The 14,592-nt window shown below is 52.4% G+C and overlaps 8 protein-coding genes across 8 annotated transcripts; 3 read left to right on the forward strand and 5 right to left on the reverse strand.

Moving 5' to 3' along the window:
• Positions 1 to 357: 357 nt before the first annotated feature.
• On the reverse strand, positions 358 to 1,569 carry DACRYDRAFT_18764 (beta-lactamase/transpeptidase-like protein; the record flags this gene model as incomplete). Its single annotated transcript, XM_040771385.1, has 1 exon — positions 358 to 1,569. One exon carries the CDS (start codon positions 1,567 to 1,569, stop codon positions 358 to 360), a length of 1,212 nt encoding a protein of 403 aa, XP_040624280.1.
• Positions 1,570 to 2,460: 891 nt separating this feature from the next.
• Positions 2,461 to 4,685, forward strand: DACRYDRAFT_25151 (esterase). The gene is made up of 3 exons (XM_040774031.1): positions 2,461 to 3,866; positions 3,912 to 4,277; positions 4,331 to 4,685. Exon 1 carries the CDS (start codon positions 2,474 to 2,476, stop codon positions 3,704 to 3,706), a length of 1,233 nt encoding a protein of 410 aa, XP_040624281.1. The 5' UTR covers positions 2,461 to 2,473; the 3' UTR covers positions 3,707 to 3,866; positions 3,912 to 4,277; positions 4,331 to 4,685.
• A 141-nt stretch (positions 4,686 to 4,826) lies between these two features.
• Positions 4,827 to 5,837, reverse strand: DACRYDRAFT_119493 (uncharacterized protein; the record flags this gene model as incomplete). The annotated part of the gene is made up of 2 exons (XM_040770801.1): positions 5,455 to 5,837; positions 4,827 to 5,398 (listed from the first exon to the last, which is right to left on the reverse strand). The coding sequence occupies exons 1-2, from the start codon at positions 5,675 to 5,677 to the stop codon at positions 4,827 to 4,829; spliced, it is 795 nt and encodes a 264-aa protein (XP_040624282.1). The 5' UTR covers positions 5,678 to 5,837.
• A 579-nt stretch (positions 5,838 to 6,416) lies between these two features.
• DACRYDRAFT_59186 (MFS lactose permease) lies at positions 6,417 to 8,367 on the reverse strand (the record flags this gene model as incomplete). Its single annotated transcript, XM_040775544.1, has 6 exons — positions 6,417 to 6,611; positions 6,662 to 6,748; positions 6,801 to 6,892; positions 6,951 to 7,626; positions 7,678 to 7,937; positions 7,989 to 8,367. 6 exons carry the CDS (start codon positions 8,365 to 8,367, stop codon positions 6,417 to 6,419), a joined length of 1,689 nt encoding a protein of 562 aa, XP_040624283.1.
• A 1,391-nt stretch (positions 8,368 to 9,758) lies between these two features.
• On the reverse strand, positions 9,759 to 11,054 carry DACRYDRAFT_84949 (alpha/beta-hydrolase; the record flags this gene model as incomplete). The annotated part of the gene is made up of 4 exons (XM_040776709.1): positions 9,759 to 10,238; positions 10,293 to 10,486; positions 10,541 to 10,637; positions 10,752 to 11,054. The coding sequence occupies 4 exons, from the start codon at positions 11,052 to 11,054 to the stop codon at positions 9,849 to 9,851; spliced, it is 984 nt and encodes a 327-aa protein (XP_040624284.1). The 3' UTR covers positions 9,759 to 9,848.
• A 186-nt stretch (positions 11,055 to 11,240) lies between these two features.
• Positions 11,241 to 12,149, forward strand: DACRYDRAFT_111928 (uncharacterized protein; the record flags this gene model as incomplete). The annotated part of the gene is made up of 4 exons (XM_040769310.1): positions 11,241 to 11,552; positions 11,602 to 11,662; positions 11,709 to 11,972; positions 12,031 to 12,149. The coding sequence occupies 4 exons, from the start codon at positions 11,241 to 11,243 to the stop codon at positions 12,147 to 12,149; spliced, it is 756 nt and encodes a 251-aa protein (XP_040624285.1).
• A 782-nt stretch (positions 12,150 to 12,931) lies between these two features.
• Positions 12,932 to 13,728, forward strand: DACRYDRAFT_119496 (UPF0041-domain-containing protein; the record flags this gene model as incomplete). Its single annotated transcript, XM_040770802.1, has 6 exons — positions 12,932 to 12,995; positions 13,045 to 13,056; positions 13,106 to 13,204; positions 13,263 to 13,336; positions 13,392 to 13,444; positions 13,496 to 13,728. The coding sequence occupies 6 exons, from the start codon at positions 12,932 to 12,934 to the stop codon at positions 13,548 to 13,550; spliced, it is 357 nt and encodes a 118-aa protein (XP_040624286.1). The 3' UTR covers positions 13,551 to 13,728.
• A 130-nt stretch (positions 13,729 to 13,858) lies between these two features.
• On the reverse strand, positions 13,859 to 14,590 carry DACRYDRAFT_111930 (uncharacterized protein; the record flags this gene model as incomplete). Its single annotated transcript, XM_040769311.1, has 1 exon — positions 13,859 to 14,590. The coding sequence occupies one exon, from the start codon at positions 14,588 to 14,590 to the stop codon at positions 13,859 to 13,861; it is 732 nt and encodes a 243-aa protein (XP_040624287.1).
• Positions 14,591 to 14,592: the final 2 nt, after the last annotated feature.

Genomic DNA, 14,592 nt, shown 5'->3' on the forward strand with positions numbered 1-14,592 from the left:
AGTTATTTTAGGTTCAAACGCGAGTCATCCCCAAGTTTGTTCGCAGAAGGCTTACAGAGCTCGCGCACTTTAACGACGCTTTCACATGGATGTGTTCTTTCCTGACCGCCTCTGGTATCTCATGGAACAAATATAGGCGTGTCTATTTGTTTTGAGCCCTCGCGAATTTTGTTCATAGTGAGGTTTCCACGTACCCCTGGCAATGATATGAATATTTATTGCATCTCGGCAATTCCTCACAGAACACTCAACCGCCTAAAGGGGCAAGGTTTTGCCGTTCAATGCTGGATAACCACTCTTATTCTGAGCAACAACTACTTTCGAGTACTTGCTCTTGTTATCACCGTGCAATTCCTCTCATTGCTTGACAATATCCTTCAGGGCCTTCAACCAGGGGACCCACCTCGGATCAGGTCCATTTGGCGGTTCCCAAGTTGGGTTGTTGCACAAGTAGCCTACAGCAAGGCCAGAGTCGATGTCTGCAAAAGCAAGTCGACCCCCCGCCCCTGAATGGCCGAAGCTACTCTCGCCAAGCATAGGGACGGCAGGACGGGGCTTCTCGAATCCAAGTGCGAAACGGAACATGGTGGAAGGCATGATCTTACTGAACGGGGAAGGAACCTCTAGGCCATCCGTCTGTGGAACGGAGGCAGCCTTGACGATCTCCTCGCTGAGGATACGAGGCTTGCCATCGACGTCCCCGATGACATGCGCATACAGCTTAGCGATAATGCGCACATCCCCGATACCGTTCGCAGCAGGTATCTCTGCTTCGTGGGCCCTCGGCGTGTCCAGGAAGGCGGTGAGCCCGTCGAAATCGAAGACAATCTTGTATGCTCCCATTATGGCGGACTCCGATGAATCGAGTTGGGTACCACCGGCTGGCAGGATAGGAGGTCCAGCCCGGGCAGCGGAACCAGCCGACTGGGGCAATGTCTTCTTCATCATGGGAATAACGCACGGCTCGAGCTCCGCTGGCAATCCAATCCACAGGTCGAGTCCGCATGGTTTGGCGATCTCCTCACGAAGGAACGTGCCGACTGTCTTGCCACTGATGCGACGCACCACCTCGCCGACAAGGAAGCCGAAGGTCACAGGGTGGTACATGAGCTTGGTACCCGGCTCCCATAAGGGAGCCATCTCTTCGAGCCAGTGAGTGTTCTTGTTCCAGTCGGCGAGGTCCGGCATCTTCATCTCACACTCCGCAGGAACTGCGCCGAGGCCAGCAGTATGCGAGAGGAGCATGCTAACCGTAATGTTCTCCTTTCCGTTCTGAGCGAATTCGGGCCAGTACTTGCTAACAGGCGCATTGATATCGAGCAGTCCACGCTGGACGAGCACATGTGCCGCGATCGCCGTCAGGCCCTTAGTTGATGACATGAACATAACATAGCCCTCGCCGTCAAAAGGGCGCTGGCGAACCGGGTCGTTGCCGGTCCAGATGTCGACTACTTTGACGCCTTTGTGATAGACTGCCAGTTGAGCGCCGCCTGCATCGTTCTTCTGTCCTTCGGCAAAGGCACTGAGCACTTGTTGGAACTCTGGAGTTACGAAGCCTGAGACGGCCATGATCGTCGATGGGTACTCGTTTCGAACGGTGTGTGTTTGACGAAATCACCTCCAGGACGAACCCAAATTATAGTCCAGCTCGTTCGATTGAAGTCGAATGTTGATGGCGGACATGCTTGCTGCGTCGGCGTATGCTGTCCGTGCTGACTCGTCGTGACCTTCTTAAATCCACGGTGATACTTAATAGCAGGGAGACGAGGCTTGCGAACTGAGATGGGAAGCATACAACGACTGTGCCACGATAGCCTTTTCTGGTTCTCGTTGCAGGAGAAGTGACTGGGTTGAAGACGTTAACGTTGAAGACCCTTGCCATGTGCTCTTGGGAACCTCCCATGCCGAACGCGTACGCGTCGCCCACAAAATAACGTGACCTTGTCGAGATCCTTTGGGGTCCGTGCTCTTCCCCAGCCTGCTCGCCCCGCGATTGGGTTGTTTTTTTTCTATGTAGAAGAGGCAAAAATAATGTGAGGGGACAGAAATATCTGTCATCCAAAAGGGCTGTCTTTTGGTAGAAACTTGAAATGAATTATGCGGGTTATTATGACATAAGGCAGCTCTGAGGCCCCCTAAAAATGCTATACAGCCACAAATCAGAATATTAGAGTTAGTTGTTGTTGACGGTACCCTGCGTTCCCACTCTCCTCCCCTGATCATTTCGGCCTTTGCATATATCCGCAACAACGTTGGATTCCGGCTCAGGCCAACCTGAGTAAGCTGCATTACCTTGTCTGTATCTTCCTTGACCCCCGCTATGTACCCTGCCTTTCCTTTCGGGTGCCGGAGGTCAACATGTCACCCATGGCCCTGCCATAAGCATTGGACTATATAATGCCGGGCCGCAGGACATCACGTTCCATTCCTTCTTCCTTTAAGGACTTCGCAACTGAACACAGACTTGAACAACATGTCCTCGCTTGAAGTGCACGGCACCGTTTCACCTGGATTCGAATCTATTCGCCAGACGTTCGGTCTTGGCCAGTCTGGCGACATCGGCGGCGCCCAACTGGCGATCTATGACCACGGTGTGAAAGTCGTTGATCTCTGGACCGGCTCCGACCCTGTACGCGGACAGACATTCCCCGAAGATGGACTGGTCGTATTCATGTCAGCTACGAAGGGCCTGACAGCGATCGTTGCACATCTGCTTATCCAACGCGGTCTGCTTGATGTCGATGCGCCTGTGTCGAAGTACTGGCCCGAGTTCGCCAAGAATGCAAAAGAGAAGATCACCACCAGGATGTTCCTGAACCACACTTCCGGCCTGGCCGCTCTACCCGCAGAAGCGAACATTACGATTACAGATGTCACGGATTCGGAGAAGATAATTCACGTCATCGAGGATATGATGCCTTTCTGGGAACCGGGAACCGCCTTCTTTTACCATGCGTTCACATATGGCCACCTGGTTGGAGAAGTCGTGCGGCGCATCACGGGGAGGACGGTTGGGCAATATTTCCGAGAAGAGATCGCGCAATCACGTGGGCTCGATCTGTGGATTGGGCTGCCTGAAGCACTCGAACCACGCGTCGTCCCTTGGACCGAGAAGACAGCTCTGCTCCCCGCTCCGGGAAGTGTCATTCCTGAATTACCAGCGCCAGTGGCCCCTAGTCAACCCCCGTTCGACATGTCTGCCATACCGCTGGGGGCTGCTCTTGGGGCTGTAATGATGATGGAGAAGGACATGCGCCCATTTATGAACTCCCGCCAGGGTCATGCATGCGAGATACCTGCCGCGAACGGAATAGGGGATGCGCGCAGTCTGGCAAAGCTGTACGCATCCTTGCTCGGGTCTGTGGACAGCCATCCGCAGTTGTTGGATCACGCCACTGTGCGTACTGCCATGGTCGCGCAGACGGATGACCTCACATTTCCCCACCCGTTCAACCTCCTCCCCCTACCGCGGTCGAGGATGGCATTGGGCTTCCAGCTCTGTCGACCGGCGTGCCCAATGCTCGGGCCCTCATTGGTCGGACATCCAGGTGCGGGTGGGAGACTCGCATTTGCGGATCTGGACAGTGGAATCAGTGTTGGCTATGTGTGTACTAATCCGATTTGGGAGCCGGAGAAAGGCAAGCCGGACCCAAGGTGGGCGCCTTGGATGGAGGCATTGAAGGAAATCATTGAGAGGAAGGAATAAAGGGTCTTATTGTCATTGTCGAATTGCGAGATTGTAATCATCACGTGGCCGCGGAGCCGAAGGGCTTTACTGCGCGCTGTGCTGCTGCACGTGGCAAGAGAAAGAACGTGCATATATGGGGCTGACATTGCATGTCCTTATATGGACAGCTTCATTAAAGGTATATATATTGTTGTGTTTGTTGCCCACTAACAATATGACAAAGGAAAATATGGACACAACTCCAACACCATTCGTACTACCTCCTCTCGAGGACCCACCACAAGACTCTGGCAATTCCTTTCTCTCTGAGGCGCCGCCCTACTCCGATACCAGCACAATAAGCGCCGAAAGCGCACCCCCGAACTACGCTACCCAGTTCATCTTTACATCAAAGGACGTCCTCAACAGTTCCATATTACAGGCGAACTCTTCCAAGGAGGTCTTTCATGTCGAGAGCTCGCAGGGAGGCATCCTTACTTCCATACGCGGTGCAGAGGGCAAGCCGCTTGCCGATGTCTTGTGGAGTCATGACAAAGACTCGGAGCCCCAGTTGAACCTAGACTTCAAGGGCAAAACTGTATCACTCAAGGTGCGAACGCCTCTTCATCTTAGCACTGACCCTGATCATTCCCCCCGCTACAGAAATTCATGACCCGAAGCAACACGTTCGGCATCCTATTCATAGTGCACTACCAAGGCTCGGTATTCGACGTCTACCGTGCTGGCCCCGCCCTCGGTATCAGGTTGCATGGTACTACCTCCATGCTGGCGGGCATCCGCGATCCGTACAAGAATGTTGAGATCGTCGTCTCTCCAGAGGGGATCGAGCAGGGCGCATGTCTCCCAGCGGCGGTCATCATCTCCGTTCTCCTCAAGAGTGAACGCAGCTTGGGGAAGGACTTTGAGCAGCGGAACACGGCGGATAAGATTTGGCATGGAATCGATTATATGTTCAGGAGCGTGGGAAGGGATACCGTGCTGGATCAGGGCCCGGCTGCGGGGGTGGGCAAGCAGAGACTGGGATGACCAGCCGGTGGTGACGAAGAGGAAGGAAGTTATTGTCAAGCAATTCTGTTATACTATACTTCATGTTCGTATTCTCTGGAATGTACATTCTATCAACCCTCGTCTGAATATTTTAGCAATTACTGTGATCATGTTCCGCCGGCGCAGGAGGATCGAATGGCCTCGGGATTCCGGCGGGCCAATCCTCGCCCCCAGTCTTGTTCTCCCCCTCCTCCTTCTTTTCAGAAGCGAATGATCGCTCGACATTGTCTACCCACCGGCAGACACCCTTGTGCCGCGAATAATCCGTCTTTTGGCACTCGGGGGAACAGTATCTGATGGTCTTGCACCGACTGCATTGGAGGGTCTTGCCCTGCTTGTGGCAGACAGCACATCCTCCTGCTGGGGGGGCGGAACTCGGGTGCTGCGAGTCATTGCCCTTCTCTACCTCCTTCTCTTTCCCCTCCGCCTTTGGCTCTTGGGCCACAGCGCCAGGCGCTTCTTGGGGTATGTCTCCACTCTCTCCCCCTGCAGCCCCAGGCTCCATCCCCATCTCCGTCGTAAGCTCCTTGTTACTCTCCTCAATCACCCCCGCGCATTTTGGCTCCTCGCGAGAACACACCATGTGCACGTAGTCCATCACGAACCCCGGTTGGGCCTGCAGCCACGACATGGGGTGATGCACGAGTTCGTGAGCTTGTTTGCCTGCGCGACGCATTAGTCATACGCAAGAAGAGATGTACGCCACAAGAGAGATGCACCACATGCAAAACATGTCCATTCCCCAGCATACTTCATCTCCCCTTCCACCTTCTGCAAACTCTCCGCAATAAACCGTCCCTGTACTTCCCTATCCGCCCGAAGCGCTTCCACGTCACACGGCACGTTGAGATCGATCTGCATGCGATCTCCTTGGTTTTGAGAACCCATGATTGTCGTGTGGAAGAAGATGGATTTGGGCTTGAAGTCCGAGCCGCCGAACATGTTGGCCTTGTTGGAGTGATGAGTGGGACTACCTTGAGTGCTGGGCGTCTAGCTACCTAAGAGGAAAGCAGTAGATGGAAGAGCAGAATGCGCTCCATTGACGGCGACTGCGTGTGGTCGTCTGCGAGTTCCTCCACTCTTGAGGTCAGGTCAAGTGTCCTCCACACGCTCGTGCGAGCGCACACGAGATGAGTAGCATGTAGGTGTAGGACGCGCGCAGCGGAGGCAAACTGCGTCTATAATTCCCTAAAAAGAAAAGAGCTTTATGCGTGTTCGCGCGGACGGGGGCAATTTACCTCCGTAATTTCCGAAAAAGGCAATTCCTCCCCTGCGTAGTGTTAGGGTACTGGTTAGGATCCCATCTAGCAGGTTAGGGTTGGTTAAGGTTAGGGTGGGGTTAGGGTTAGGGTTAGGGTTAGTGGTAGGGTGATATTATCATATTTTTCACTGTATTATATTATATCATACTCTGTGCTTCGGTGTAAGCCCATACGTTCAGACTCTGGAGCAATTGCTATATTGGGCGAAGACAGGGTCTTTTGCCTCCGCTGCGCGCGCTACTCATATACTCCGCTCGTGCCGAGTGTTCAGGGCTCATGCGCCATAAATTGAAGGACATCATAACAGTTTGAAGTTTTACATTTCTCCCTCTCGCCGATCATTCAAATCTCGTCGATGTTACTAGCTATACCTGCAACATCACGCACGACCAAACCCTATAAGGAGTTGTGTGCTCAAATCACGCATCGTCCACAATGGCGACCTGCCCGTCTGCCCGCTCTGCGATCTTATAGAGCTTCTTCCCAGCACGTGGCGGCCACGGCGTAGAGAAAATTTCCTCTAATTCCTCTAGAGTCCTGCCCATCGTTTCAACGCAGAAGAAGAACCAAAGGATAGACTCGATCGTATCCCAGCCCACGAAGATGAAAACGTACTGCTCTTGGTGATCAGAGGACAATCCGGCGGTGAAGAAAAACTGCGCACGTTATACGAGATGTTCTGCAAGGCAATGGGCGTGCAGTACAGATTGATAAAAAGCATGATTCCCACAACGACGAAGTACATAGACATCTAGTGAACTTTCCAGTAAGCACGAGGATATGTATTTCTATAAAATACGCACCCCCTTAGCCCGTGCTGTATTCTGCAGACACTCAACAGGATACAGAGCTTGAAGTGGTGAATAGGTGAAACCATAGACCAATCCGAACAAGACTGAGTCATGTTCAAGTCAGAATCTTAAGCAGTCAAAGATATTTATAGATAGGCGTACAATACGAAGCAACCGCGCCCTTGCCGACACTAAGATCGGTAATCCCCAGAGTCGCATTGTGTGCCCATTTCCAAGAGAGGGCTCCGTTAATCCCCAAACAGATTGCACAAATCAGAGTGCCCCATATCAGGACTGGTCGTCTCGGCATGCGATCCGCCAACGACACGCCACAGATCGCACCGAACGCCGAGACGAGTGAGTTTGCTAGGTTGAGAACAAATTGCATGTACGAGTCGTATCCGACAGCCGCGTAGATCTGGGTATTAAAATAGCCGAGCCCATTCCCCGAAAACTGACCAAATGTGCCCATCAAGATTACCATGAAACTTCTCCATCTGGCGCTAGGGGTATTGAACAGCTCAGAATAATCCCACCAGCGTTTGTCCGACGCGTCCATCTTGATGTTCTCTTTGAACTCCGTCCACTCGAGTTCGACAATCGGATTCTTTGGATCGCCATTACCATGGAAGCGAATAAGAAAATCGAGCGCCTTCTGTTCATGCCCGTTCGCCAGGAGCCATCTCGGCGATTCGGGGAGAAACCAGACGGCACAGATGACCACCATGGAGGGTACTGCTTGGAAGATGAGAGGGAGGCGCCAGGAAAGATCGCTGTTGATTCCAGCTGTTCCTAGTGTGATGCCTGCCGCAGGGATGGAGCCCCCAAACCAGCCACACTTCTCTGGCATCAGCTCCAGCTCATGAAAGGTGTAGGTGGAAAGACTTACGTTGTATGCGCCTGTCATCCTACCCCTCCAATGTGGCGGACAAACCTCAACACAATATGAGGGTGCAGCAGTTGCCATGATGACGACAAAGAACCCAAGCAAGAAGCGCCCAGCTAAGAACTGCGGTTTGGCCTCGGCCGAAACAATCACTATCATGCCAATGATAATGCCTACACCGCCGATGAACATGCCACCACGCCGGCCAAGGCGATCCGCAAGTGGACCTGCAATCCAGGGAGACACCAATTGTCCAATTGTGTCTATGCATTCAAGTGTTAGAAATCATAACTTGCGTAAGAGAATATACGCACACATGGAGAAAATCAGCGCGGTTCCGGAGCCAACAACATCCCCATTGAACCTTGCCTGGTAGTAAGGCATGATATTGATAGCTGTCATGAGCGAGCTGTCGTATCCATTTGCGCAGCTGCACAAGAAGGAAATGAAGCAACAGAAGTAAAGAATGAGCGAGTCCTTCGACCAGGGATTCAGCCGTCCTTGCTTGACGGCAGCCTCGTACGCTGCGTTGCGCACGGGGTGAACCCGCGCGTTGGCGTCAATGGGATTGTCATACACATGCTCCAGATGGAGAACGTCCACGGCAGAAACAGCTTGCTTCTCGTTCAGGCTGGCATCAAGAGGCGGAGAGAGTTCAAGAGCGGCCTTCTCGCCATTGGTTGGCGTGGTCATGGTGTTGCCAGTGAAGACACGGAAGTTGGGGGGAGCAGCGAGCTTTAAACATTCTGACTTGGTGGAGGAGGTACTCCGCAGGATACGCTTCAGGAACAATAAATCTCACTGATGGGAGTGCAGATCACATGCTTCGTTGAAAGAAGCAAGTGAAGGATATGACGGTCGGAGAAGCATCAATCTCCGATCCCAGTGCGGGGCTCCACAATGCGGCCCGATCAGCATCAGCCTGTCTTGGTCTCCTTCTTTTGAGTCTTCGTAAGCTGGTTCCCTTCATTCCTATTTTTAGACGATGCTGAGGATGGAAAATTTCAGCCACCAGGACGAGAGTGGAGGCGCAGTGGAGGGCCAGTTTGTAGATCCAGCTTGATGCTGGGAGTAGCAGACACAATATGTTGAAGATAAGCAGGCAATAGCACGTAGTTACAGAGCATACTCTGTGTCTTGCAAATGGTCAACCACTGCAGAGAGACCTTACATGTTGCCAAGAGTTCACTGGCCCATCAGCAAGAGCAAAGATGCTAGCAAGGGCCTCCCACGTTACTCATCCACGTATGGATGAATCAACCAGAGAGCCAATTCACCTCCGACCATCATGTCCAACTGGAGCACGCGAACGACGTGCCCGGTATCTCCAAAGTTTCTCCGAAAAAACCATGGTCAGGTCGAGCACTTGACCAATTCTTTGCGGTGCAGTTTGCGATTGGCCGTCCGATCACGAAAACTGAATTGCAGCTGAATGGAGAAAGAGAAGCAGCTTGAACGCGTTGGATGTCGACAGTTGGAATGTATAGAGGCGGATGTCATAAGGCTGATAGGGTTGTCGCGTGCGGGAGAATTTTGAAGGGCTATCTTTTAGCAGGAAAAGGCGGAAGACCTCCACAATTCTAAAAACAGTTTTTGCGGCGCTGGCGAAACCTGTTGATGTCTACCGCGATCTTGTATGAAATTCAGTTTGAGAAGACCATAAATTCCGAACGGGTTGAGGCCGCCGAGTCATATGATTTTTCTATATGAGGCAGTTAGACATGATGGCTCTTTTGATGGACGCTCATCCTTTTGGGTCACTCTTTCCTTGAAAAGGCTCTTGAGCTTCACCCCTCGAGCTTATGATTGTGAGCTGCTTCCTCCTGTCAGTTTTCTCCTTCTGGCCTGCCGCTTTTTTGGAGTCAAGTTCTGGGAAAAGAAAGACCATGCGGCAGATAACTTCCTGAAACTTGTCTCATGTCAGGTTACATCAGTCCGGAATTCCCACTCACACACTTCCCCGCTCTCCCGCTGGGAATAAAGTATCAGTCAAATCATGAAGGCTCGCCTAATCATCTTCGCTTTCCGCCCGCCGGACAGATTCAATGAATCTATCTCAGCCGTGCCAAGAACAATAGGTTGCCATATAATTACAATGTCATTATGAATATTCATGGAAGAGCATTGAAAATAGCGGTAAGGGTACATCACCTTCTGCAGCAAGCCATGCGCGTTTACACCTCCCTCTTCCCTCCCGTCCAGCGAAGGACGATCGGTTCCCAGCACTCTCTCTCAAGCTGCATATGCTGCCCCTTGCACATCAACATCACCACTCCGCCTCTTTCGTCCAGCTCTCTCAAGCCGATCCAGTCTTGCTTGTACAGCTCCTGCTCCCTCATTGGGATCTCCTCGGTCGCGTTGTCGGGGGGGTTGCTTCCAAAGTGGGAGGACACGGGCGGATTGACGGTTTGCTCCTCGGTAAAGCGGATCAGGACGAGCGAATTAAGCGTGGTTAGAGGGAAGGTTGGTGGCGTGTGGGGACCAAGCTCGGAATTAAGCAGGGGGAGGAAGCGGTTAGAGGAAAGATAGGCGTCGTATTGCGCTGGATCGCGGAAATATTGCGCCTAGATGCGGAATGCCAAATCAGTTCACTACCTCCCAATGCAGAATATGCTCACCTGAACGAGATTATGCTGTGCATAACTGCTGTATACCCCCCTCTTCACTGCGCTCCTTGCCAGGAAGCACCAAACATCACCAGGTTTGCACATAGGGATGTCTGCAATGCCCATGTGCTGACCACCAAAGGTGATGAGGTTGTGAACGCGAGGCGAGTTGCAATTCTGAACGTAGGCACGGAGGAATTGCCCCCCTACGAGTCACGTCAGCGGTATGTAGGTGAGATATAGAGACAAAGACAGCGGACCTTGCGAAAATCCCATCGCGTCAAACCCCTCTTGCAGCTCAGGGATGGTGAGCAGTTGTTCGCAGACCTGCTCGAGCTGTTCGTTCACATCTCCAAACTATTTCGGCATCAGTGACTGATCTCACACATGCCTATCGCTCGCCTTGAACAATGTGTATAATTTGAGGTGGAGGCGGGAATGCAGGAATGGAATAACGTGAAACGAACGTACCCAACCCGCCTTCTGATCCTTCTCCACGTCATCCTTAATCCTCACACTATACACAAACATCCCCTCATGGGTCTTCCGAAGTATGTCCATAAATTCCACCATCCCTGGAGAGGCATAAGAATCTCCTAAGCCATGCCATAGCACCAATGGGCGGATGCTGGGGTCATATGCTGGATGTTTGGGGAGGGGGAGATGGGGCAGCACGTCGTGTTCTGACTGTGATGGCGCAAAAAAGAGTTTCTGCTGGAGAGGGGAAGCGATTACCCCAAGTGCTGAGAGCGCAAAGGCAATCAAGGTATGCATAATGCCAGGGGATACAGGTTAGAAAGTGTGTGTAAGGTACAGGTCGGGTTTACGCCATCTCTGACTATGAGGGATCGGGCACGTGATTGAAACCTGATACTTCCGGTCCAGTCACGCTCACCAGTTTGCACTGCCACTTGATTATCAGTCTCTTGAACATTGACAACAACCATAATAGACAGCACAATGTCAACAACGCCTTCCGCGCCATCCTCCCAGCCAAAGCCGGCTACTCCCGCTCCCTCACAGAGCCAGCCATCCGGCAGCGCTGGTGATCTCCTCAAAGCGCTGGACAATGCACTGGCATTCGCTGCCTCCAAACCTGAAGCAGCCCGTCAGATAGCTGAAGCGCTGAGATCTCACATGCCTGGCTTGGTCACGCTCGCGCATGAAGGAAGGCTCACCCAAAGCCAGTTTCAACAGTTGGAGGCACTAATGAAGAGCGGCAGCCAGCCGGCACCGCAACAGCCTCAGGCGGCGATGAGCGCGGCGAATGGAGTACGCGAGTTTGATTCAGTGCACCAACAGAATACTGATGCAGAGACAGTGGACGAACGGTCGCCCAACACCACAACGCTCGCAGAGTGTTGCTACTTCTGTTGTCCCTCGTGCGCTGCTTCTTTCCCTTCTCGTCTCGGTGCTAACCACAACCAGAAACCCCTACCGCTGCATCGTACAATGCATACTATCCCAATGGCGTCCCGGCGCCCGAATACGATGAGAGAGAATGGCTACGTCAACAAATTCAGCAACTCGCGATTCAGATCGATCCCGACGCGGTGCTCGAAAAGGACACGGAGGAGCTGCTAATCGACGCGACGTTCGATTTCATTAAGGATACCACCGAGTTTGGCTGTAGGTTGGCGAAGCACAGGAGTGCTGATGTACTGGGAGTGAAGGATGTGCAGCTGTATTTGGGTGAGTCTGGCCGCTCTCAGATGTGTCATGCAATCATGGGAGAGCTCATACAAAATAGAGAGGCAACTGGGCATCAGGATACCCGGATTCGCCACAGAAGAGACGCGCCAACCGCAAACGGACTTACCAATCGCTGCCCCACCGAAGGCAAAGCCTATCGCTGGCGCTCGCAAATAAATGTCGAACGACCGTCTATTGGCTGTGGACTCGATTCCGACTCAGCACCGTCCTATATTTATATTGTCGTCTTCGTGCGTAAATACCTTCCAGGCGACTTTGGATAAAAAAGCAGATAACGTTGGCAGCCCATATATGAAATTTCAGCCACTGCCAGCGATCAGGTCGCCACCAATAATCACCAACTTCGGCATTCGGCGTTCTCTAGACAGTACTCGCACGCATTCGACCTTCATATGCGCAGGCAAACAACCGGATGGAGAATCTATCCAGGCGATGAAGTGGATAGAGAACCTTTACGCCGAGATCGAAGGTGGGTAAAGGGAAATGTTTGTGGCTGCAGTATACGGAGGCGGCAGATGGTTTGTATCATTTAGAACGGCAATATATGTGGCCCAGAGAGGGTGAATTGATCGTTCAAATGAACCGCAAGTTTTAGTCAGGACGGTTGTTTGTGAACACAAATTCAGCGTGTGTCCACCATGCACCACCCCTTTTGGTAAGGAACGCATGTGTAATTACATCTGACAATCCACTCATCGATGATACCAGCAATCAATACAATCCGTTGTCTTGAGGCTGACGTGATTGGCCTGACTCAGCCACATCGGCGTTGCGGGATATACGAAAATGCGCCCGTCTGTCCCCCAGCGCCCGCATCAGGTCCCCGTCCAGCTCGTCGGCGACGCCTGTGAGTTCAACGCGCTCTTGTCCTCATCTCTTCAGCCTACACCATCTCCTTGTTGTTGCCCTCTCTTTTTACCTCGAGCAGGTTGAACAACATGTCTGGACCGGCTGCAGGAGCTGCTGCGTCTCGCCTACAGGCGTTCTGGAACCACCCCGCAGGTGCGCTTCCTCACCTCCATCATCTGCTCGTTCTGACCCGCTCGCCCAGGTCCCAAGACTGGTTTGTAATACCTATTGGTAGATGGACATATTTGATGGAGGATGTACAGTCTTTTTTTGGGCACCGATGATGAAGTGGTGCCTCGTCGCTGCCGGCCTTAAAGACCTCCAGCGCCCTGCCGACAAGCTGAGCATACCGCAGAACATTGGTGCGTCGTGCCGTTTTCACATTAGCATGATATCTCATTATTCATTATACACACACAGCGCTCGCTGCCACGGGATTCATCTGGGTGCGGTACTCGTTCGTGATTATACCCGTCAACTACAGTCTTGCTGCTGTACGTCCTCTTGTTTGCGGGGCGAAGACGTGGCATTCTGATGCATGTTGTGTAGGTCAACTTCTTTGTTGGAAGTACTGGGATGTACCAGCTGTACCGTGTCTGGGAGTGCGTATTCCTTCTGGCGTCACGGAACCGTTGTTGCTCACATGTTCGTAGTTACCGGCGCTCTTTGGCGCAGAACAAGCCGGCCTCCCTCCCGACATCGGCGTGAATCATCTTTAGGTTAGCGAGATGCGGGATGCCATGAGGTGTGCGAGATAATGGGGTGATATCTTTGTGGATGTGTATGTTTATATCAAAAACCTGTCGTTATCGACATATCTACTTAGCTTTGTCGTCCTCCAGTGATCCTTGGGGATCACCACATGAGAAACGAAGGGAAGTTCCAGAACCTGGACCGTTGATATTAAGTAACCCGACTGGACGTACAAAGTGGACTGCTTGCTTCTGGAACAATAAATGCGACTATCCTACCGTATGACACCAAACCCAAAAATAGAAAAAGGTATCGGGCTTCGTTCATCGTACTGTCGAAGTCTTCTGCTTCTTCTCCTTTGTTAGTCGCCACGAGCTCGTCTTTTTTTTCCCCTTCGATCCAGAGGGCTTGCTATCCATTTGCTCCTTCCACCACTCTTCCGCTGCTTTCCTCACATTCTCCGCTCCAAGCCCATCAATAACCTCAATCCAGTGGAATCCCCCGTCAAGGGCGACCCACTCTGGCACCCAGCCGCTCCAGTCGACTTCTGGGAGCTCCTTTACCAACCATTCACGCTGCTGCTCACCATTAACCATCTTCCAAACGCGGTCGACCAACGAAGGGATCGTACTTGTACCTCTACCCCAACTGTAACCGTACCCATGCTGCTCGTGCCCCACTGCGCTCGGATCCGCCGAGAGCCACGCCCATGCTACAGCAACAATTCCAATTAACGTTCCCCACTTGAGCAGCCATGATCCCATATGAAAAGCGTATCTTGCAGTGTGGAGCGCAGAAGTCACCGCAAAATAGATGAGGATGAGTGATAAAAGGGGGAAGAATATGTCTTGCGTTTGAAGTTCGGAAGGCGGAGTACTTGTCAGGCGGGTGAGCTGGTATCCCAGATTCTGGAAGTGGTATATGATCGGGGAGATGAGGTAGTTGATGAGCCATCGGATGACGTGCGGCGCGTATTCTGCGGCGGTTTGCAAAGGAGGTGGCAGGTGCTGAAGCATGAGCCGGGGATCATCAACGTAATCCCGAAAGTTGTTCATGG

Source organism: Dacryopinax primogenitus (assembly GCF_000292625.1).
Source record: "Dacryopinax primogenitus strain DJM-731 SS1 chromosome Unknown DACRYscaffold_23, whole genome shotgun sequence".
NCBI classification, from domain to species: Eukaryota; Fungi; Basidiomycota; class Dacrymycetes; order Dacrymycetales; family Dacrymycetaceae; genus Dacryopinax; species Dacryopinax primogenitus.

Coding starts and splice junctions, on each gene's coding strand:
- DACRYDRAFT_25151 (XM_040774031.1), top strand. CDS start 2,474: ATGTCCTCGCTTGAAGTGCACGGCACCGTTTCACCTGGATTCGAATCT.